General features: G+C 48.4%; 1 protein-coding gene across 4 annotated transcripts in view; it reads left to right on the top strand.

Moving 5' to 3' along the window:
- Window positions 1–551: 551 nt before the first annotated feature.
- The window catches only part of JARID2 (jumonji and AT-rich interaction domain containing 2), a 231,759-nt gene continuing 208,241 nt past the window's right edge, over window positions 552–24,069 (top strand). The window contains exons 1-2 of one of the 4 annotated variants that reach the window (XM_070778359.1): window positions 552–1,076; window positions 2,668–2,871. In XM_070778359.1, coding sequence (XP_070634460.1) covers window positions 2,827–2,871 — 45 coding nt within the window. In that variant the 5' untranslated portion in view covers window positions 552–1,076; window positions 2,668–2,826. Of the gene's footprint in view, window positions 1,077–1,778; window positions 1,908–2,034; window positions 2,872–4,909; window positions 5,178–24,069 lie in introns of those variants that run through there. The other 3 variants (XM_070778358.1, XM_070778361.1, XM_070778362.1) reach the window with 3 other exon arrangements.

The raw sequence follows: 24,069 nt of genomic DNA, 5'->3' as shown, positions 1-24,069 counted from the left end.
TTGTATAAAGTCACTTGGGTGGCCAGTACGGAAAAATGGAATCTGTTCTATTGGGTCCTTCAGGATATGTGCCATATGAAGGCACAGAAGGTCATTTATTTTTATGACTGAAATCAACATATGAAACATTATTTCAATTTTGAAAGCAGATCTTTTAAAAAAAGGTAAAGTCATAATTAAAAAGCATTTTAAAATAGCACTTTATTGAGAATTCCCCTGCGGCCCAACCGTTAGGACTCTGATTCCACTTCAGGGCCACGGGTTCCATCCCTGATCAGGGAACTAAGATCCGGCATACCATGCTGCGCAGCAAAGGCAAAACTTTATTTGATTTACGGAAATCTTTTAATAACGTGTCTGTTTCTTAGCTGGGCTAACATTATTACATAATCTACTCCATAAGATGTGATGATCACTAATTTGTTGATGAGGAGATGGACCAGCTTCAGAGAGGCCATCCCGTGCCTTTTAGGAAAGGGCCCTGGGTGGTATGACAGGTCTCTCACCTCCAGTTTCTGAGACCTTTCTAGACAGTCCTCAAACACTTCAAACACTGCTGTACATAAAACCTAACGATTATGATACTTCCGACATAAGGAGAATCTAGGGGATGGGAAGGAGAATTGAATGTATAGGAATGAATATGAAGGCGTACTTAATTCCACTTCTCGTTTCTTAAAAGAACTGCCCGAGAGGAGATCCTTTAAAACATCACTGCTCTACATTTACGGTGCGAATAAGGAAATTAACAATGCAGACTGGCTAAGAGAGACTTGAAGTAGCTAATAAGGCTAAGGCCGAAGAGATACACCGGGACCGCCTCCTTCATTTAGATCAACGATTAAATGAGCACAACAGGGGGCAGAGGCAGGTAGAATGCGGGTTCTCGCGTGGCTACCGCGGGTGGTATTCCCGGCACTCGGCGTTCCAGACGCTTCCTTGCGGTGTGCGGGTCTGTGTGGCTCGGACTCCATATTCCACTCGTTTCCCCTCAACGTTGTAGCCTCGCTAACAGGCACTCCAGACTCAAGAGACGTCGGGACCAGCCAAGATCCAGCGCGATCTCTTAAAAGACGGTGATTTTTTTTTTTTTTGGAGGCGGCGGCCGGGGCTTCCCTTTTGGGGTCCCCCCACCCCCGACGCCGTCCTCGCCCGCCAGGCCGCGTGCCGCGCCGGGAGGTGGCCTTTCCGCGAGGTGACCTCGGGCTCCCCCGAGCCCGACCGCAGCACGCTCCGTGTGGAGAGGCGAGGCGGTGTCCTGAGGTGACACCGGCTGTGCCGCCGAGGCAGCAGGCGCCGCCGATCAACTAGTTCGCACCGAGGATTCCTCTTGGTGCGTGGCCCAGTTTTCCTCAGGACGGGCTCCAACCCCTAGCCGACACCGCCCCCCGCGCCGCCACGCTCCGAGGCCTTCCCCCGGGACGCGGCGCGTCCCTCCCCCGCCGCTCGGCGCGGCGCGCGCGCGATTCCTCGATTCCACAGGCGGTTCGCGCCGCGGGTGGGGGCGGGGCGCGCGGGGAGGGGGCCGGCCCCCGCGGGGGGAGGGGGACCGCGGCCGGGGGGCGGGGGCGGGCCGGCGTGGGGAGTTCCTCGCTCGCGGACCACACGCTCTGCGGGCCAATCCCGAGCCAGCCTCGCTCAGTGTCACACGCGGGACACGTCCAAGCGTTTGTTGGCAGGGCCGGCAGGGGGGCGGGGGCGGGGAGGAGGGGAGGGGAGTTGAGTGACAGGCTTGCGGGGCAGGCTGGGAATTGTAGTTCCCAGCGCCCATGGCCATAGCCATTTTGTAGTCGGGGGACTACAACTTCCAGAAGATCAAGGGGACCATTCTAAGGTGCCCCGGGAATAGGCGGCTCTCCCCGGGGCCAGGCGTCCTGGGGCACTGGCACCCAGTAGCCCGGCTGCAGGTAGACACGAGGCGTGGCGGGGGCTAGCGTTGTGGCGGCCGAGGGGTGAGCGGCAAGCTGGGGAAAGGGGGTGAGGTGGAGCGACCGAGCGTGCCATGCATTGAGCTAGGGAGCCTCTCTCAATTCCAGTCTTAGGCTCGGCGTGGGAGCGATGCCTGCGGGGTAGCCCGGGAAGGGTTTGTCGAGGCCTCTCGGGTGTCTCGTCGACGGGGCCGTGAGGGTCCTCTGGGCTGGGCCAGGGGCGGTCGGCACCGGAGTAGGCGGGCTCCTGGTGGCCCAGCTGTGGGAGTTTTCGGCTGGCGTCCGGCGGGGAATTACCCGAGGAGCCCTAACTTGTATAAAAGCAGAGTCCATTTAAAGTTGGGCTGGATAGCCTCTATCTCATTGGTTAGGGGGCTTGGAAAAAAGAGACTCGGCGAGCCCTCGCTGTGGTGCTGCCGCCGCCGCCGCCGCCGCTGGAGTTGACTCTTCTGCTCGCACTGCTGCTGCAGCACAAACGTGACTTCCAACATTTTTTATTTATCTTTCCCTTTTCTTTTCCAAGATGTAACTACAGCTCAGACACTAAGGACCTTCACGTTTCGCTGATGTAGTTTTTGGAGGAAAAAGGGGGGGGAGTGAAGGGCGTCGGTTTTTTTTGTGTGTGTGTGTTTCGGGGGAAATTTTCCATTATGAGTGTTTTACTAAAGTGAATTTTTTTTTGTTTGCTTCGTCTTTGGCTTTTTTTTTTTTCCCTTCCCAATTTCGGATTTATTTCAAGGCGAATCGGGCTTTGGGGAAAGAGGAAGAAAAGTCGGATTACAAGATCAGCCACCACCAACAACAATAAAAACCACCAGGATATTTTTTTGCAAATTTCTGACGGCTTTAAATTCATGAAGCAATTGTCCCCTTTTGCAATCAGCATTTGGATCTCAGAATGAGCAAGGAAAGACCCAAGAGGAATATCATCCAGAAGAAATACGTAAGTGCTCCTAACAACACATCCTTTGACTTGTAGTTTTAAGCAATGGCTGTGAATGTCAAGTTTATAGATAATTCTGCAGCTGAAGGGTTTGAAACACAGCGTCCGATAAGGCTGTTTCTTTCTTTTCTGAAAGAAGGCTTTTCAGGCAAAGTCGTGTCTGCCTAGTTTGGATGAAAAAACAGATTGGTGTAGCGATACCTCCAGTGAATAAATTGACCTCGAATGACACAACCATAATCTAGTTTTAGATGAAAGGCAGGGGATTTTGGTGGAGCCTAGTCGGGGAGGTGGGGGCTGCGGTAATATAACTAAACTGCATTCTCGGGCGGATTTGTCCCCATATTGCACTTTGCATGCAAATGAGTCTGTGTTATTATTATTAATGTTATTTGGGAAATCGTGTAACGCGTTTGTGTTGGGAGCCCTTTAAGTTGCAATCGAGGGTCCGATTATGGCGATCTTGTTCCTTGCACTGGCACATCAAATTTAATGTATGTGGTCGTTTTGGCTTATTTGGTTCGCGACATAAACCAGTTGGGAATCATGTTACAGGGAATGCATTTGTTGGGATTGACTTTAATAATGGGACTGGTTTTGTTTAAAAATTCATGGTTTCCAGTTTTAGGGGAAAAAGACATAGAATATAGTTAACGTTTTTAAGTAGGCATGTGAATGTAAATGTAAGTGACTACAATTAATTTCTCCCAGTTAACTGGGCTTCTGAAATTTGGTGATTATTCCGAGATTTAAATGGTTTGGAATAGTTAAATATGTTTTGTGCATAGTACAGCTACGTTTTGATTGGCATGGGGAGTGTTTTTGTTTTGTGTGTGGTGGCTTTTTTTTTTTTTTTAAGTTTGGGGGGAGGGAGAGGAGAGGGGGGACCGAGGATTAACCAAATATGCACTCGAGTGATCGGTGATTAGCTGCATGCTTTAAATCAAAGAACCCATTAAAAAAAAGAAAAGGCCGAATGAACACACGTTAGGAATAATGCAATGTTATAAGAAAGTTTGATTTAACTCGGGTGGACAAATTGGTGTTAATATTTTCCCTTTTTGAGCAGTGTGATGTGTGTAATGGGAGATGACCTTCGGGGCACTGGTTTTGTAAAAAATAGATTTAATGGAAAAGCTGAATACCTCTTCTTGAGGGCTGATCCAACCTAGACACGTAAACTTCAACTATGAAAGAAATGCAAGGTTAAATAATCAAGCCCAACTTAAAACGCTGCTCCCTAAAGAATTTAAGAATTAAAATACATCCGCATTGCAGAGGGCTGAGGAGAATGCAAAGGACTAGTTTAAACTCGGGCTGTAGAAACTGCAGGGAGACAAGCTTGCCTGCGAGCGTGGACGCCTTCCCGGGGCACGTCCGATCCGGGTGCAGCCACAAAGCAAAAAGGGGGTAGAACTTGGACCAGAGCCACCCCCGCCACCCCCCCCCCCCCCCCCCCCCGCCATCGCTAAGTTGGGGAGCGGCGCGGGGTGGGATTTTTTGTTCCCGGTGGTCAGCGGATTGTGTCGACTCCGGGCGTCCGGCCGCCTGCCGGTGTCTGGCGGCGGCCGCAGGAGGCAGAGCACGAGTTAACGTTCGGGGAGCGGAGCCCGTGTTCCCGACGTGCTCGAGCCGGTGCGGCGCAGGGGGGAGGGCGGCGCGCGGGGGTCGCGGCGGGCTGGGCCGGGTCTGGGAGGCCGCGCGCGGCCTGTAGGGGGCGGGCTGCGGGCTCGGGGCGGGCGGCGCGGGCCGGCGGGCGGGCGAGCGGGTGGGTGGGTGGGGCGTGGGGGCGGTGCGGCCGGTCCGCCTGGGGAGGGGGCGGTGCGGGGCGGGGGCGTGGTGGGGAGGGGGCGGGCAGCGCGCGGCTGCGGCGGGCGCCCCCCAGCGCGCGCACGGCAGAGCATGGCGGCGGCGGCGCAGCCGGCTCCCCGCGGCCTGGCCCGCTGGCTCCAGTGCGGGCCCGGGAGCAACAGGTTAAGCCGGCTAGACGTCAGCGCGCCCCCTCCCCGCCCCCCGGTTCCTCCCCTGCCTCGCGCCGGCCGCCTCCCCCTCCCTCCGCCCCCCAGCGGCTCCGGGTTCCCGGACGCTCCGGCCGGGTTCTGTTGTCATTGTGACGTCACAAAGGGACGGGCCGGGGTGGAACCTTCTCCTCCTCCGTGACGTCAAAAGTCGGGCGGGAGGTTTCCAGCGCGGCGGGGCTGCGGGGGCGGAGGGAGCGGTGCGGAGGCGGGGGCTGCCGCGCTTAGGGAGGAGGAGGATGCGATCGGCCTCGGCCTTCCGCCCCGAAGCGCCGCACTGCCCTCCAGGTGAGCGCTGGGAGCCTCTGGTCCCCTTGCGAGCGCCCCCGACCCTGCTCTGGTTCCGTTTCGGAGGTGGGCAGCAGGGCGGAGACGCCTCCTGTCTGCGAAAACGTTTTCGCTTCCTCTGTTTCCAGGTCTGCTGACGGCTGTGGCATTATTGCGGTGGTGGTCGTGCTTTCTCGTCAGTGCTTTTGCAAAGCAGGGAAACTTCAGTGGGGCAGCTTGGTTTTGCAGGAGAATCGCGTGATGGGTTTGGCCACCTTGTCACTTTAAGTCGTGTTGGGGATGTCACGACAGGATGTGGCGGGGTGATGCTGCACAGCATCAGCTGTTGGTTTTTCTGGAAGCCTTGAAACACCAGAGCGGCACTTCGTTATGCCAGCTCTAGGCCTATGGAGTAGGTTAGGGGTTGGGGCAGACGGAAGACCAGTCATCGGTAGGTGTGCTTGGACTGCAAGTCTAAGGTGTCTTGGGCTCAGTTCTTCAGAACGAGAGTCCGAGGGGCGGGAAATCTAGGTTTATTTACTCATATGTAAAATAGAAAAAGTAATACATGCTTTTGCCTTTTCATTTTATCTGAGATCGCGTGCGTGAGATGATCTGCGTGGAAGATGTAAAACTATGCTGTTTCTATGTAAGATGAAATCATTACTTGAGCTGGTGGAAGGCAGCGCATTTCCTGCAGTTGATCTCAAAAGCCTTAGCTGCCTGCCGCGTTGCCATTTAGCTTATTGCTTTAGCAAAACAGAGTTTGTGGATGGCAGGCTTTGGGGAAAATGATTATTATATTTCATATTAAATGACATCTTTGAAAAACTCATAAATTGTAGTGTAATCCTGTCTTAATTGCTGGGCACGAGTCCCACTACGGTACCTTAAATAACTGAAAACGTTTGCCTTTCAAAGCCCCAATCCACTTGGACAATAAAAAGTTACATGTTTTGCTCTATGGGTATCTTATGCCATTCCCGTCACTCCACTGGTTGATTATTGCTGTCGAGTGTAACAGATAAGATACCTAGACTTAAAAACTATTTGAAACTTGGTGCTTTATAGAAGGTATGAGTTTGAAATAAAAATCTCTGCCACATGAAGATATGATTCATGTAGTTAGCAGGAAAACAAATTATCAGTTTGATTTCTAGGACAGCTCAAGAAGAATTTGTAACACTAGGTTGTAAATTTTAGGTATTTAATTTTCTGATTTAAAAGTGCAGTATGATTGAAAACTCTGGGAAAAGTTTGTGTTACAAGATTCAAAAGCAAAGTTTACTACAATTGCATAAAATTGTAAAGAGAAAAAGTAGAACTACACCAAAATGTAGTGGTAGGATTTATAAGTTGGTTCCCCCCACCCCCACCAGTTTTACACCCAATTGATTTATTTTATGGTTCTCCGGGAAAAAACCTGCATACCTTATTTAATTAATTGCTGTATTTTTTTCTTTTTTGAGCTGTTTAGGTGGCTTGCTTTCTGCCTGTCTCTAGTAGTGGAGAAAAACCGTTCTCTTTTTCACATAAGTCTCTGGGCAGAAACAGTTTAGCAACAGTCGTGGTCTGGAGAGATTATGGAAGGAATACTGCTGTCAAGAGTCCGAAGTGTGTTGCTGAGATTTAAAAAGGAAAAAAAAAATCATCTTTAAAAATAATCCAATTTATGATTACCTGGGTTATTATTACTTTACTGTAGACAAGTATCTGACTTGTGTATTCCGCACAGCCATTGGCCCAAAGGGCCAACTAGAATTACTTGGTGCTTAGATGGTTTCATGGCTGTTTCCTGTCGTAAGAGGTCAGACCAGTTCTTGTTGCTTGGCTGAGGGCTGTTGACTCACTTCCAGATGCCTTGGAAAGAACTCCAGTGTTAATCTTAATATATATCCTGCTCCAAAGGTTATTTAAAATTTCCTCCTTCAGAAAGAGAAAAATTTTTTTGAGTATGTAACCAGTGTCTTTAAGATTTTAAATAGAACCCTTCTTTTCAGAGATGATATGGGAAAGTCATGTTAAGCCTAACATTGGAACACTCGGTAAAGGCTAAGCTGAACTTTTTTTTTTTAGTTTAATGAGAGTTTTATAGAAATCTATACAAATCTACTTTGTTTTTTCCATCTTGTGTCTTTGAAACCTAGTGTGTTTTTTGATCCTTACAGGACAGCTCAATATGGACAAGTCATTGCTTTGTGTAACTGAACATATGAAGCTGTCCTACTGAACAGTCCAGATCTGTGTAACCAGAGCTATATCTCACGTAGCATGGTGTCTGTGTTGGTGAAAAACATTAAGTCCTACAAAATCGAACACTAAAAATTACAGGGCTAATGGAAAAATAAGGATGAAACATGTCACTCAAAACATATGTAACTTTGGTAAAGCGAACCATGATCAGTTAGTAATCTGGATCTGGAAAAATGACATAAAGTGCTCAGGTAGGCAGCTCAGACTCCAGAGTGAATTGTAAAAATTGAGAGGTGTTATACTGGCAGTATTTTTACAGAGTGCAGCTTGTGTTGCCAGGGCAGCATGGATGGAACGATGCTGTTAGCTGTAGGTGGGCATTGGTGGGTTTTTTTTTTCCCCTCCGCCTTATGGTTTTTTTTTTTTTTTTTCCCGCCTTATGGTTTTTATTTTTTTTTTGGTGAAGATGAACTTTTGAGCTTCTTGGTAGATGCGCACTTTTCTAGTTTACTGCAAGTTTTTTTTTTTTAAATTGTAAATGGATGCTCAAGAGATTCTTTAGGTTTATTTTTAAGGTTTGCCCTTGGTTATGCTGGTCTGAGGACCTGGCTTTTTAACACTCAGTCATACGTTTTTCAGTCTGAGTAGTTTCCTTTTTGGAATTCTGCTTGTATGGTTCTGATCTTCGTGTTACTGGTCTGCATCTAAATCTTTCCCAGGATCATAGCAACAGCTCTGGTACTAACCACCTTCCACCTACGCAGCCTACCCAGTTCTTCTGGCTGAAGGACATCCTGGCCGTGACATCCCTGCGTGAAGCCCCTGCCAGGGGGCAGGCGCGGGGGAGTGTGTGCCCCTGTCCCGTTTGGCTCTCACCCACGTAGAAGGAGGACATCCTGGCCGTGACATCCCTGCGTGAAGCCCCTGCCAGGGGGCAGGCCCGGGGGAGTGTGTGCCCCTGTCCCCTTTGGCTCTCACCCACGTAGAAGGCTTGCCAAGTGCCAGTTGTTTGTTCCCAAATCTGGTTATTCCGGTTAGATTTATCATTGAAATTTCAGTTAAATATTATATAAACCTTTGACCGAGTGTGGCAAGACAGTTGGTTTCTATGAAAACTTGAAGCTAAATGTTTGGGAACCCTTGATAAAAGTGAATTACTGTAAAAACGAGATTGTTAACGTAGATGTGGGCCTGCCATTTAAAAGACTTGGGTGAAATCTGTAAGGTTTCGCACCCATACTGCTTTGCAAGTGGTTCCCTTTTAAGAACCAAGCTTCATTTATGGCTGAACTCCCTTCCCAACAAACAAAAAAGCTTGCCATGGAGTACCACGAATTCTCAAAATTATCTGTAACAAGAACTTCCCTGGTGGTCCAGTGGTTAAGAATCTGCCTTCTAAGGCAGAGGACACTGGTTTGATCCCTGTTGAGGGAACTAAGATCCGACATGCCTCGAGGCAGCTGAGCTGGGGCACCACAAGAGAAGCCCCTGTGCTGCAGCTGAGACCAAATAAATAATTTAAAAAAATCTGTCACTAAAAGCATATTCGTGTGTTCATTACATTCACTTGTATGTATATGCTCAACCTATGTACATGTATATTAACGATTTACTGCTTAACAGACTCTATGTTAGCTAACCAACTTAATGGTCCCTATCAGCTCTAAGAGTGCTTCCATTATATTTAGCCTTAATCCCCAAATATTAAACTAGACTTCTTATCTAGTTCATGCCAGGTAGCATAGATAAAATGTGGGTCAGTTAGAGTGGCCCTGCTGAGGTAATTTGTAATACTTTCAGAGTTTGTGTAGTTCTCAGGATGGTGGGGGTTAGAAAGATGAGTGATTTTACACTTCATTTATGTGGAGTTCAGAAGCTTATATCTTGTAATCCAGCAACTTTAATTATTTTGTCTTACTTAGGAGATTCCATTTCAGATCCTTCCAGATCCATTCTGTTCCATCTTTTCTGTTCCATTTCAGATCCTTAAGCCTACCTGTTAATGGAAACGAGACACATTGAACTTCAGTTTTTTCTGTTTGAATCAGTTTCTCTTGTTTCTTTCCTCTGCAAACCTTGCTTCCTTTTCCAGGCCCCAGACTTGGTGTTTTGGGTCCCTTTTGTGTGCCCATAAAGCCTTCTCCACATTTGCCCCTTCATCTCAGACCACTTTCATTCCAGAAGGTGGGAACTTGGATGACTTTGGTCTCCTTTTTTGAAAAAGACAATTTGAGTGAGATTTTTCCTTATCCTTTTAGGATATAATTTTTCTTGACTTCTAACAACCCCATGGCCTTCTGATAGTCTCACACTTTTCAGTAAGAGTTTTTCATTCATTTTTGATTCAGAATAAAATTGTCAAAAGTAGAGCTGAGCCTGCTCCCGGTTGATCGATCTGCCTGCTTCTGGCACGTCCTGTCCTGCCACCTCTTCTTGGAGGTGGCTTTTGTCTATCGTTGTTCTCTCATTCTCTTTCTCAGGATGTGTGGGGTGAGGAGGGGCCCACATTTTGCAGAGGTGGATCCCGTTCCCAAGGGCCAGGTCTCAGGTCCATCTGAGTGGGTAGCTGGGCTCCAGCCTTGGGCCCTGTGTTTCTGTTGGGCTTGCTGTCTACTTCCACTGGTCTGTCTGTCCACAGACTTGACTACTCTTGTGAGGGGGCTCGCCCATGCCTCTTAGGACTTTTCTGCCATTTGAAGAATTGTACCAGAAGAGCTTGGACTGTAGGAAACACCCTAGCATTGTGAGGAGAAGACCCAGTCAGTTCTGAAATAACCGCCCACAGTTACTGTTTCTCTAGTGAGCTCACAGGAGAGGAAGAGACTGTTGAGTCCATTTTATAGAAGGGAAAACCGAGGCCAGCAGTTCCTGGCCAGGGAGTGAAAGGCTGGATCTCCTCCCCATATTTTAGTCCAGATGAACTGGAGGTAAAAGGAATGATCAGAGTAGCCCCAGGAGGTGGGGTAAAGGCCATAATCGAGGCTCCTGGTAGCCTTTGGTGAGGTTTTTTTACTTGAGAAAGTTGGGGGGAAGTCGAGGCAGTTTGTCAGCCTCCATAGCAGGAGTGGATCTGTTGCAAGTGAGTGTTTGTTATTTTTTTAAACACCAGTTGGTGGAGCTACCCTCTTCTCCCCAGCTGCCTGTCTCCTTAGGAAAAAGCTTTGAGGTCCCAGATGCCCTGGGGCCTGGCTAGTGCTTGCTCCGCATTTTTATAAGTGCCCCCATCCCATCCTCTCCGGTGTACCTGAGAGCTGACCTGGGCTGTGTTTGCTCTCCAGGCTTCTGAATTCATTTGCTTTTGTAGGGTCTGTGACAAATAGGCTTCGATGCTTTTTCTGGCAATCTTATTGTTGCCCCTGACTTTTGCTGCTTAGGGGACCACGGGGCGTTGGGGGAAATCATTTGCCCTCAAATCCTCACCAGGGTCTGGGCTGGGCAGTCAACAAAGGCTGCCCAGATGTGTTAATGAGGCTGCGTGAGTAATGAGAACATTACACGTAATTACTTACACATTCATAGGACGTATGAAGGCCTTAGAAAGGGGAACCCTACTGACAGTTCTTGGGAGCTGATTCTGAGAGCTGGTGCGGCCTAGAAGGCCTAAATTGGATTTTAAGTTCTAATTTGGTAAGTCTGTCAAGCTCCACCACCCATGAAGAGGTAGGCAGTGAGCATTGAAATACTGGTAGCAGTGTTCAGTTATCAGGAGTCCTAGAAGGTCATCTTATTCATAGCCACACATTTTGCCCCTTTGTATTCCCTCCATGGCTCTTGTCACATATTTTCTCCGGTACAGTCAGCAGTATTTTTGGGTAGGGTGTGGAGTGGGTGTTTTCCATCAAGAGACCCTCTGGTTGATGTGACTGAGTCACCCAGGGGGAATGTTGGGAGACTTTTTGGCGCCCTGTTTTCGTGGCTCTCTTCTCAAATCTGGGTGGTTCTTTCTCCATTTTTTTCCCCAACCACAATTTGGGTTAGAGCTTGATCTACAATGGTTGTGTGTGCTATCTCTTGTTTCTCATTTCTATCAGCTGTTAGAAGTGTTTGGTGCCTGTGGGGGCAGAAACAGGTGCCAGGAGGAAATGAGAAGGGATTAGGGCTGTGCATGTGTTTCTTGCATTTATTCCCTCCTGGGTTTGCAGGAGGGGCGCTGCATGAATGCTTACTCTGTTTAGCAGCAGTTGGATGTCGACCTTGTTAGGACTTGGAGTGTTCTGTGCTTTGTGTCCATGCCTCGTTGCTTGTATGTGGGCTTGGGGAATTTAATGCCTCACATTGTGAGGGGCTTGTTCTGAATGTAGGGCACCTCTGTGGTCATAGTGGACAAGATTGGGAATATGAGCTGAGCTCAGGGTTGAGCCCTGTGTTGCACTGGCTGTGTGACCCTGGGCAAGCCACATAACCTCGCTGAGCTGCTTCCTCACCCGGAAAACTTGTTCCATGCACCTCACAGGCTTGTGGCTGGGAGGGTCAGTGAGATTTTTGATGTGAAAGCACTTTGTAAACTGCATACTATGCACAAATGCTCAAGAAGGTATGATTACACAGTTGGAAATCACCAACCTAGAGATATGAGGCCTGTCAGCAGCCTTCCAGGCTGACTCAGAAATGAATAAATCATATGAATTCTGTGCCTCTTAACAAGCCAAATGAAGAGCAACAGATACTCTAAAGTCCGTTTTGGAATACAGAACAAAGCTTTAAAGATTAGAAGGTGATTATATTCAGTATCTTGTAGTAAACCTGTAATGAAAAGGAATCTGAATTAAAAAATTACAGAATGACTTTGCTGTACACCTGAAATTAGCATGGTATTGCTGTACACCCGAAAGTGAATCACTTGACTGTACACCTGAAATTAACACAGTGTTGCTGTACACCTGAAACTAACCCAATCACTTTGCTATACACTTGAAATGAACACAATATTATTAAAAAAAAATTTAGACAACGATGTGATCTCTTCCCACCCCCCACTTTCTGGTGGTTGAGTGTCTTCTGTATTATCCAGCTCTTGATTTCTGAACCTGACCGGGTCGTGAACTGGAGTGACAGATTGAGAATTCAGGTTAGAGCGGCACTGAAGCTTTCCACGGAGATGTTCATCTTGGGCCTTGGAGCAGTGTTCCTTGACCTTGAACATTGGCTCAAGCTAAGTTTGTCCTCTATGCAGCACGCAAAGCCCTTGCTCTGCCTTGAGCTTGGGGCTACCCTTTCCACTGCAGCTGACCCAGCCTCCTGGTCTTTGCACATCCTGGTTCCTCAGCTTGCTTTGGGGCCGATTGCCTGCCCAGTCCTGCTGAGCCCACCTAGACCGCTCTGTGACCTGATGGGACAGCCTGCTACTCTCTTCCTCCCATCAGGCAGAGCCAAGCCCCCTTTCTGTGAGCCTGCCTCCTTACAACTACCTCTCTGGAATCAGTGTTTACGTGTATCTCTCCCTGTTAGCGCCACATGAGTAGAGGCTGAATTTTCTGTCATCACACAGTTTAGGAAATATTTGCTGAGTATTTAAAATCCTATCCAGTAGTGGGAGGGAATTGGTAAGGATCTAGCGGAAAAAGGTGAGCTTCACTAATCAGAATTTCACAGCTGAGGAAACAGGTGTCTAGGGACAAAGGTTGCACATTTTACAGTGACACTGCCAGGGCATGAGACCCAGCGCCTGCCACAGTGGAAGGCCGTCTGGGGCACGAGACCCAGCGCCTGGCACAGTGGGAGGCCGTCTGGGGCACGAGACCCAGCGCCTGCCACAGTGGAAGGCCGTCTGGGGCACGAGACCCAGCGCCTGCCACAGTGGGAGGCCGTCTGGGGCACGAGACCCAGCGCCTGCCACAGTGGGAGGCCGTCTGGGGCACGAGACCCAGCGCCTGCCACAGTGGGAGGCCGTCTGGGGCACGAGACCCAGCGCCTGGCACAGTGGGAGGCCGTCTGGGGCACGAGACCCAGCGCCTGGCACAGTGGGAGGCCGTCTGGGGAATGAGACCCAGCGCCTGGGAGGCCGTCTGGGGCAGGAGACCCAGCGCCTGCCACAGTGGGAGGCCGTCTGGGGCATGAGACCCAGCGCCTGCCACAGTGGGAGGCCGTCTGGGGCATGAGACCCAGCGCCTGGCACAGTGGGAGGCCGTCTGGGGATACTGCCTTTGGACCCATTTTTCAGAGATGCATTCTCCTGCCAGATGTATCCTCGGTTACCCGTGATAACTGCAGTCATTGATTCATTTTCACAGGAAGATAAAATCCACATGTAGTCCCCATATGTAATTGGGCCATTAATGTTTGCCCCTGTTTGAAAATGATTATTTTGTCCTAGAAGTCATTCATTGCAGACAACAACATGAAGATAAAATCTATTGCAGTCACCTACGGGGCGTTCCGGTGAAGGCAGTGGCACCCCACTCCAGTACCCTTGCCTGGAGAATCCCGTGGATGGAGGAGCCTGGTGGGCTGCAGTCCATGGGGTCGCTAAGAGTCGGACACGACTGAGCAACGTCACTTTGACTTTTCACTTCCATGCATTGGAGAAGGAAATGGCAGCCCACTCCACTGTTCTTGCCTGGAGAATCCCAGGGACGGGGGACCTGGTGGGCTGCCGTTTGTGGGGTCGCACAGGGTCGGACACGACTGAAGCAACTTAGCAGCAGCAGCAGCAGCAGCAACGGGGCGTTCCTGCACTTGTACAAATGTCGTTTTACATATGTGGGCTCTTACTCTTAAGTGATAGTCTCTTCTGGGCTCTTTGCATTTATATCTCATTTCAGTTACCAAAAGAGGATTCTGCATCATCATTGTTTTAAAATTGTTTAATTTTGGTTGCGCTGGGTCTTTGTTGCTGTGCTTGGGCTTTCTCTAGCTGGGGGCGAGCAGGGGCTACTTCTCTGGTTGCGGAGCACGGGCTCCAGGGTATATGGGCTTCAGTAGTTGCCACGCGCCGGCTCAGTAGCTGTGGCCCGTGGGCCTAGTTGCCTCGAGGCACGTGGGACCTGAGCCCGTGTCCCCTGCGTTGGCCCGTGGATTCTTATCCACGGCACCACCGGGAAAGTCCCCTGCACTGCTTTTCAGTAGCTGCTGGGCACCTGGTCAGTCTGGAGCAGTTTTCTTGTGTGTTCTTGAGGGCTGTCCCACACAGCGTGGGGGCCGCTGTCACAGTGACGCGTGCGCTGTGCCTTTCCTGTGTCTTCCTGCACTTAATTCCAACTTCCTCCAGGTGAAGTGACCACTCTGTGTGACGGTGTTTATGCTCAGATCCCTCTCAACAGCTGTGTTCTGAGGGAAAGGCTGCACTAATTCACAGCCCCCCAGGTAGCGCCAGTGGGTTGGTTGGTTGGTTGTCTGCTTTTAAATACCAATACAGGCACTTGTAACAAGTAGTAAAGATGTCAGTTGGGTTTTATTTAAGTTTCTGTTTTCTTTCCTTGTCCTCTCTCAGGGCATTAGAACTAAATGAGATGAGATATGGGGAAGCACTTTGTAAAAGAAAATTGCTCTGAGAACACAACATGTTATGAGTTAGGATGACTGTAGCTGTGAAGGGACAAGGCTCTGTAGGATTGTACAATTACACATTTCTTGTTTATGAAATGGTTCTTTTGTGAGAACACGATGTAACTTTAAAATGACCTGAAATCCCATTATTTTTACAAGTAATTTCAGCCTTGTTTTGGAGGTGGGCTTTGTATGGTTACAAAGGTCCCATTGGGCTCTGGCTTGAAAGACTTTAGTTAAATACAGCCGATATATTTGGCTGTTGAGCATGCTCTTACCTGTTGTTGTTTAGTATCTCAGTCTTTTGTGAACCCATGGATTGTGGCCCACCATGGGATTCTCCAGGCAAGAAGACTGGAGTGGGTAGCCATTGCCTTCACTGGAGGATCTTCCCTCCCCAGGGATCGAACCTGCATCTCTTGCGCCTCCTGCATTGCAGGTGGATTCTTTACCATTGAGCCACCAGGGAAGCCTCTGACTATGTTAGGGGTTAGGAAATAAGACATTGTCTTTGTCCTTAGAGAATTTATGGTTCAGCTGACAGCAGGGATGCCAAACTCGGGGAAGAGAGCTGCTGGCCTCAGATTAATCACTTCCCCTCAATCTGAGTTTCTTCCTGCCTGAAATGGGGATATTCACACCTTCATTTATTGGCTCTCAGGATCATTTTGGGGGAGGCAGAGTCGGATGTTAACATGTGAAGTGTTATAAACTAGCTATCTAGATCAGATTATTCTTATTTGAGGTCCCACGGGTCTTTGTGGCTGTAATTCTCTAGCCTCAAGGTTGAAGAGGGAACACCATGTTTCTGGGTCATCCTTGCTGATTTCAGGCTGTCCGGGTTGTCTGAGAAAGAAGATGGAAATGAAAATAATATAGCTGCTTTTCCTTTCACATTTATGAAAAAATACAGTGTGACGATTTTTATGGCAGATGTACTTGTTGATTGTTCTGATGATGGCTTTTTATCGATCTCCCTCCCCCTACGTGAGAAGGAGGTGGTATCCCAGAACTGCTGAGAAGCACCATTGACGAGTATTTCTGGGTGAACTTGTTTGCCTTCTTTTTCATCCTTGAGTAAAGATGTCCCTGTAGAGATAAGTTGGGATTTAGACGTTTGCCGGCTTTTCCTCGGTTGCCGCTTCTCCGTCCTTCTACACAGAGTACTGATGCACCGCGTGTTCTCTTTTCGGCTTGTGATGGTGTCTTGATGTTGGCGGGGGGGAAGAGGCAGCGTGGTGGGGATGAGCCACGTCCTGGAGTCCCAGTTGAGTGGCCAGCACATGACTCCTACCTGCTGTAGCGGCCGACCCCCCGTGCTGGTCCTCGGCTCATACCAGCTGACTCCTCTCCAGCCTGATCACCCCAAGTGGCGAAGGGGTTTGATAGGTGCCAGATAGGCAGTCAGCCTGGTTTCTTTTTTTTAAATTTTTATTTATTTTTAATGTGGCTTTATTAATGTGTAAAAATGACAAGACACTTGGTGTTACTCAGTAAAGAGCTCATTCCTGATTCTTACGTGGCTTTTGTCTTTGACATTCGATTCCATCCACTCTGCAGCCTTTTCACTGGGACTTGAGTTGACAGTTTTTTGAGAGGGGTGTTTTTTTGATATAGTTACTTCTGTACACTGCACCTCATTCTGAAAAGGCTTCAGGGCCATAATGAGCAGTCATCCTGAGAGCGAATAGGTTTTTCTTTGACCCGAGTGTATTCACTTTCTAAATGCCCAGAGTGACAACCGGATTAAAATAATGGGCAGTGAGCATTGGTCCGCAACCCAGTAGTGTTTGGGCTGAGTGGCTTTTTGTTTTAGCTCTGTAAACTTGACCTAAAAGTTTAGGTAAAGGTGAGGTTTGTTAAGTAATATTGCTATTGACACCCTGACAGAATTTTTAATGCGGAGGAATTTTAAAGTTCTTTAAAGAAGTTTAAAGTTTAAAAAAGAATTTTGAGGTAATCCCAGTGGTGAGCACATCCTTGAATAGCCGAGATCAGATTTCTGTTTAAATGCCAGTGCAGTTCAATATCACCTTTTCTCACCGTACATGGTGCCAGGGAGAGTCTGGATCTAATAAATGTTTTCTTGGGGTAGCAGTTGGTAGATGTGAGTGACTGCATGATTCTGTTCTGTGTCTTTAACAATGTTTGAAGAGTCTCATTTTGTGTCATAATCCTCAAAACTGCTATTAGGATTCCAAACCATTGTGGTTTAAACTTTGCTGGAATCTGAAAGGTGGCAGATGGACTGGAAGGGAACCTCCTCGAAGTGAAGAACGCTTTTGACTTGCCTGCTTGTCCCAGACTCTGGGCGTATCTTAGCCACAGGCCATGTCTCCTGGTGGAAGAAGGTGGGGGATACTTACTTCTTTCTTTCTCCTGGACGGTTTTCCCCCACCCCCCCTCCCCCAGCTCAGTATAAACACCATCATGTAGTCCTGCGGAAACTCCTAATACAAATACGGACTTGCAAAGCCCGGAGAAGCGCATGGAGAAGTACACTCTTTTGTACTTGTGATAAATAAAAACTCTAATGATGCCATAAAAATGGGTTTTCTTTTGACTCTGGTAAGCTTGGAAGCACTGGGAGGTGGGAAGGACGGGTGTGACTTGGAAATCTGAGGCTGAAAAGTCTGTATACGCTTTTTTTTTTTCCCTCCTAACTCCACTTCTGCTCCAATTATATGAAGCGCTTGCTACCCAGACACTGCTGCTGCTGCTAAGTCACTTCAGTGTGTCCGACTCTGTGACCCCATAGGTGGCAACCCACCAGGCTCCCCCGTCCCTGGGATTCTCCAGGCAAGAACACTGGAGAGCCCCAAATGAGACACACTTTCTACTTTATTTTTTCCTTTCTGTCTAACATGAGACTTGCTGAAGTTGTCATGTTATTTCTTTCCAGAATTTATTGGAGCACTAGGCACAGCCTCTTGGGAGAATAAATGATGATTGTAAAGAACAGTCAGTTTACCAAGGAAGGCCATTATCTTTGACTTGCAAAGGCTTTTACAGCTGAACATTGTTTGCTTACAGTTGTTTAATACAAATGAAGACCTTAATGGTACCTATTGTAAGGGGAGTTCTTTTACTGTATTTGTACACGGAGGTCATCTCAATAAAGAACAGAACCCCTTGCTCAGTCCTAACTGCCTGTTTCTCCAGATAGGCATTGTTTACTGTCCAAGGAAACCTGGATGGTGCTTCGTGGCTGCCTTTTTCCTCCCATCCCCCACACGGAATCCTCCCTGTTGAGTGTGAAAAGATTTCTAAGGCTGACAAGGTGATTCTGAATGTACTTTTAGAGTCTCTCCTCTAACTGCTTCCTTCCCAATTTCCGAATCCAAAGATGGTTTTAAAACGAATTTACGGGACTAGTCTAAGTAGGCACTGACATCGGATAAATATACTTAAATGGTAGGCTGTCATGCTCTTGATTAAAGCCCACAACATAGCTGCAGGGAAGTAGGAAGACTGCAGTTGCACTTTTATTTTTGGGGAGATTAGAGTCACCCCTCATCACACTTTTCAGTCTGACTACAGAGTGTATGTATATGCTTGGCATGCACTGCTGTCCTTGGCTGCTGCATCTTTAGCAAAGTGTCAGCCCCTTTTAGCCTTTCTTTTTAGAAACTCATATCCTCAACTTATTCCAGTTCTTTTGGCAGGTCTTCAGCTATGTTTCTTTTGGCGTTCCACTGGTGGTTCAAGACGAAAGGCATCCGAGGCATCTCAGTCTTCCCTGAGTGATCTTGGATGTGAATGTGATTTTTTTTTTCCTCCCCCTCTTAAACAGTTCAGTAGTTTTTAGTATATTTGGAGTTGTGCAGCCATCACTGCGATCAATTTTAGAACCTTTTCATCACCCCCAAAGAGAAACTCCATACCCACTGGCATGCGCTCCACATCTCATCCCAGTTTTTCCAGTCTCTGGCAACTACTAATCTACTGTATGTCTCAGTGAATTTGCCTGTTCTGGACACTTTATGTAAATGGAATCAAACAGTACACAGCCTTTTGTGACTGGCTTCTTTCACTTGGCATGATGTGTTCGAGATTCCTTCACATTGTAGTGTGTATCCATAAAAAGGACTCAATTCCTTTTTTATGTCTGAATAATACTTCATTTATTTACTGCTCTTTGACCTACGAAGCTGTTCATCTCAGCCTGCGTCCCTGCACCTCCTGTGTTCTGCTCAGCAGAGGGCTGCTGGGGGCCTCTCCTTTTCGGGTGGCTGCCTTGCCTTTTTGGGGTGTGGTTCTCACTTTCCTCCCTGCCTGACTGCCACTCTTCACTGTGTGTGGGTGTCCAACAGGGGTCTCCCTGCCTCTCCCCTTTGCAAGCTCAGTTAGGCATGAGAAAGTGGTGGGACTTGGAATTTCATCATGGGTTAGTTGGCTTTCTGTGGGTGCTCAGGGGTTTGGGTTGTTGTTTTGGCCTTCAGGTGAATCTCTGCATGGCATTTACCACGTGGTTTTGGGAGGCGCCAGGACTTAAAAACCCTGGCTCCTCTCTGGGAGCCGGGAAGGACTGAGGAGCTGTTTTCCTACATCACCTTTGGTTTTGACCTTGTCGTGGTTGCTGATATCGACATTCTTTGCTGAAAGGTACAGGAAAGAGAGCTACTGTCTGCCTAGAAGTTCCCCTGATTTTCTTGCTCCTTCCAAGCCTAGTTTTCCCTAAACAAAAAATGCTTAAAAAATCAGAAAAGGCTCTCCACAAAGTTGTTTAAGAAATGGGGGTTCTCAGAGGGATGGTATGGGGAGGGAGGAGGGAGGAGGGTTCAGGATGGGGAACACATGTATACCTGTGGTGGATTCATTTTGATATTTGGTAAAACTAATACAATTATGTAATGTTTAAAAATAAAATTAGAAAAAAAAAAAAGAAATGGGGGTTCTTTTAAGGAAGACGGGTGGTACCATGTTTTGATAGTTCTGATTTCCACCCCCCAGATTTATTTTTCCCACATTGCTGTGAAATAAAGATGAGATCAGTTTCCTACTTGAGTCAGGCAATTTTTACTCACGTTCAAGTGCTCATCGAAAGTATGAGGCGATAGAGAGAATGGTGGGGACTGAGAAAGCCCCATGACCCAAGGATGCTGGAGGCCTTTGGTGGACTTGGAGGGTTCTAGTTCTCTGAAAGTGATGGAGATTTGGGGTGGGTATTTGTGTCTTTCCTGGAGGTTCCTGGTAAGAGGAAGCCAAAGGCCAGCATGTTAGAGTTTGGGGATCTTATTTATCACATACTCCTCAAGTTCAGTGTCAAAAAAACTCCTTAGTAATGGGATTAATCACGCTTTTTCACACTCCCTGGTTTTTCTGGTACAACTCTCAGTTCCAGATTGACTCTTGTGCTCCAGTCACTGATGTTACCTGAAGGGCAGACGGCTGTACTCACTGTTTTCTCTGTAGTGGCTCAGTCATGAAGGATTTGTGAGGTAAGACACCCACCCACCTCACTTTAGAAAGTAGGTGTGAGTGTGTGTATGTCCATGGATACCTAAGAAGGAGCTGCTGTTTTAAACTTTGCATTGTTGAACTGGAAATCTGTGTTCTGTTTTGTCAGCCTGCCTTTGTGTGGTGTACCTATAACCTATGCGCACGCTTGTGCCATTTCTAAAGCAAATGCCACTTCCCTCCTCCTGAAATTGCTTATTAGAGCTAATTTTACGAATTGAGTTAGAACTGCCCTATAATATAATGCAGAATATTTCCCAATAATGCCTAGGTTAACAATGATCGTCTTGCTGTATTGTGCAAAAAAGGCTTCTGTTCAGACCCAGCTGGGTTTCAGGCTTAATTCATTGCTCTATGGTGGGATCACCACAGCTGCTGTGGGGCCTTTACAAATGCAAAAAAGCTGTCAGTGTTTGTTTCATCAGCTGCATAAGTGATGAGGCCAAGTTGAGGAATCCACTCCAGTGCGCAGTGTGCAGGCTGCAGCCGTTATTGTTTACAGAGTTAGTGTGTTGGGGCTTTAAAATAGTTGGCACCTCGACTGCCCTTTAAAAGCACAAGACTAAGGGACAGGACCAGTTGGTTGTCCTTGTAATGTTGGCCAGATCCGGCCTAGCCCCTGTCTTGGACAGTCGTTTGCTCCGGGCTGTGCTGTGGGACTGACCCTCTTTTGCACAAGGTGGGGGTGGCTGAATACTTGTCCATTTAATTCTGCGTCTCAAACTCAGGTTTCCATTCTTCTTTTTCCCCTCGTCATTTTAGTGTGTTTTTTCTTGTTGTTTTAGCACTCAGTTGTGTCTGACTCTTTACAACCCTGTGGACTGTAGCTCACCAGGCTCCTCTGTCCTTGGGATTTCCCAAGCAGGAATACTAGAGTGGGCTGCCGTTTCCCTTCTCCAGGGGATCTTCTCCACTCATGGATTGAACTCATGTCTCCTCCTGCATTGCAGGCCTGTTTGTTACCGTCTGAGCCAGCAGGGAAGCCCACCTGTTACCGTCCATAATTGTAATTGAATTTTAAAGCCTTAGTAATCCTCCTAGATCCAAAGAGGTGTAGGACTGTCAGCTGGGACCTCAGGTATCCCTGCAGTAACGTTCCGTTCAGCTCTGTGGAACTCCTTTTGTGAAATGACACTGCTTTGGGAATTATTCTCATGTCTGTGGATTCCGCAGCGAAGGCTACCTCTTGGCTACAGAAGGAGCTACCGGGCAGGTCACTTTGCAGCTAACTGGGGGGGTCTCCTCAGTGGATGCTGACCCCCTTCCCCAGGGAGCTGGTGTAGCCATGGCAGTGCCTCCAGTCGCTTTTGGGACCCGTGCCCATGGTATTTCACTGGATAGGGTAGGATCGTCCCTTTCATTTTAATCTGACTGATTTTTGGTTCCCTTCTCGGTTCAGGGCTCTGTCTGAAAGTCCTGCCTCATGGCGTTGGAAGGCAGCACTGGTGGCGGCCAGCCTGTACAGGTTTTCAGAGTGGAGCTTGTCAGGTCTCTGAGCCAGCGGGGATGACTAATGGTGCTTCTTCCTCCCGGCTGGAAAGGTCCCAAAGTGCTCTCCCATATTCATAAAAAAGATGGCGTGAGGCTCAGGGTCTTCAAATTAAAGGTCAGTACTGCTCAGCTTTATCTCAAATAACTGTCACTTGCGTTCTCCCTCACTCCTTTATGTCTCTCCGTTCTTCCTTGCGGGGCATCTGGAGCCGGGAGGACAAATGGGTCCGAGGAGTTCTTGTGGTTTATGCTGGTGAAGCAGTTTGAGGATCCTGGTTTGTCCTCCCTTGAAGGGAGCTCTCTCCAGGGGAGAGGGTGGTCTTGGACAAGTACGTTTTAACTCTTAGAGTGAACTTCCGTAAGAAAACACATTCAGACATCCATCTGGACTTTTTTTTAAAAGTATTTATTAGGCCGCGTCAGGTCTTAGTTGGAGCTCACGGACTCAGTAGCTGCATAGGCTTAGTTGCTCCATGGCACGTGGGGTCTTAGTTCCCCAACTAGGGGTCGAACCCATGTCTCTTGCATTGCAAGGCGAATTCTCAACCAGTAAACCACCAGGGAAGTCCCCGTCTAGATTTTTTTTTTTTTTACTTTCTTCCTAAAGCCCCTCCCACCGACTGTGACACTCACCCTGGAACAGTAGTGGTGAAAAGGAAAATAGTTTCTTTTCCTTTTCCACTCCTCTGCCCCTGGGGGAGAAAACCATCTCGAGGGGCTGTGTCCCAGGCCTTGTTCCTGCTTGACTGCCCTTCAGGGACTGCACTGGTCCACCTGTTTCTCCTGGCTTTGTATTTTTTGGCTTTAGGAATCGCTTATCAAAGCCCCTTTTGCTTTTATTATCTTTGTGAGGCAGAAACATGTTCTTGTGTTGGTTTGTTTTAAAGTACCGCGTTCTCCCTGGAAAGTTCTGTGAACGTGTATCTGACTGTGTCTGTGTGTCTTCACGTGAATGTCGTCTCGCCATTCCTGGAGACCTCAGTTGCCTGCCTGTCGGGTAAACTGCTCTAAATGCCACCCTGTTTCGTACCAGCTGAGTCCCCTGGGAGATCACCAGGCCTCAAGTGTTGTGCACTGTGAAATGGGTTGCAGATGCTTCCCTGCAGGAAGACAAGGCGTGACTGCCTCCCTTCTGCCTGCACTTCAGTGTTTCTCTCTAATGCTGACATGCTACAACCCGCTGGATGGCAGATAGTTTGATAAATGGTTCTCCTTTGACTTTGGGGAGAGGTGGTGAGGTCAGCATACAGCCTGAACCTCCTGGAGTGTCATTCTCCTGACCTCGGCACCCCCCAGCCTTCCACACAGACACAGACACGCCCTCAGGCGAGCAGCTTACTAGCACGAGATACAGAACCCAGTGCCTTTCCTTTTCCCATGTAGAGGTTCAGAGATCTGTTTGAGGGGAAGCAAAAGGTCCGAGGATGTCAGCCACTGGGGATGGCGCGTCTGATTACCAACCAGCTGGCTGTAGGTGCCGAGGAGGGCTGTAGGTGCCCAAGAGGTGCACCCGGGCGGGGTGTCAGCTGTGAAATTGTGCAGGTAGAACGTTCTTAGAATCAGGCTTCAAATGATAGTAAAACGCAGAGGGACTCGAATACTCAGCCACGGGGTGGGCCAAGTCTGATGAGTTTTTTCTGGTTGGTTGTTTCAACCCCTGCTGTTGAATGTCTTTTGGGGAGCCACATTTCATTGGCTCTCCTGCCTTTAGAAGTCCGCTGTGATGCAGGAGTGAGATTTCTCCAAGGTTTCATCACTGAGGACAGTACCGCGCCTTGCGGCTGTTCGTCTGACAGTTCTTTGTTCCTGTCCGCCACCTGGATGGGCCTGGAGGTTGCTGGGCTGCATGCAGGCAGATCTCCAGGGGTCTGTGTGTTTCACCTACATTCCGAGGGTGTGGCCCTGTTACTTGGGGCCCTGGAAATAGCCTTGTTTATCCAAGGGGTCACACAAGGAAAAGCGGTTCCCTGAGTGCATTCACACGGCCTCCCAGAATTTTGCCAATTCAGAGCTCCTCCCTCTTGGCCCCAAAGCCCTAGAGGAGGAGAGGTTAGTCCTATACTCTCTAGGATAAATGGGGGGAAGTGGACCCCTCTCTGCCCCCGAGGGTGGGGTGGACGTGAAAGCCTGCTTATGAAACTGCTCAACTGCTCCCTGGCCCTGTGCCGAGGGGCGTGCCGCCACTTTACCCTCTGGAAAGCCCAGACCTATCCCCTGATGCAGAAATTTCATCCAGAACCTCCAGACCCACTCAGGTGACCTGAATTAGCTTTTTAAGAGGGCA

This window comes from Bos indicus, chromosome 23 (genome assembly GCF_029378745.1).
Source record: "Bos indicus isolate NIAB-ARS_2022 breed Sahiwal x Tharparkar chromosome 23, NIAB-ARS_B.indTharparkar_mat_pri_1.0, whole genome shotgun sequence".
NCBI lineage: Eukaryota > Metazoa > Chordata > Mammalia > Artiodactyla > Bovidae > Bos > Bos indicus.
This window is presented reverse-complemented; position numbering and strand designations above follow the sequence as displayed.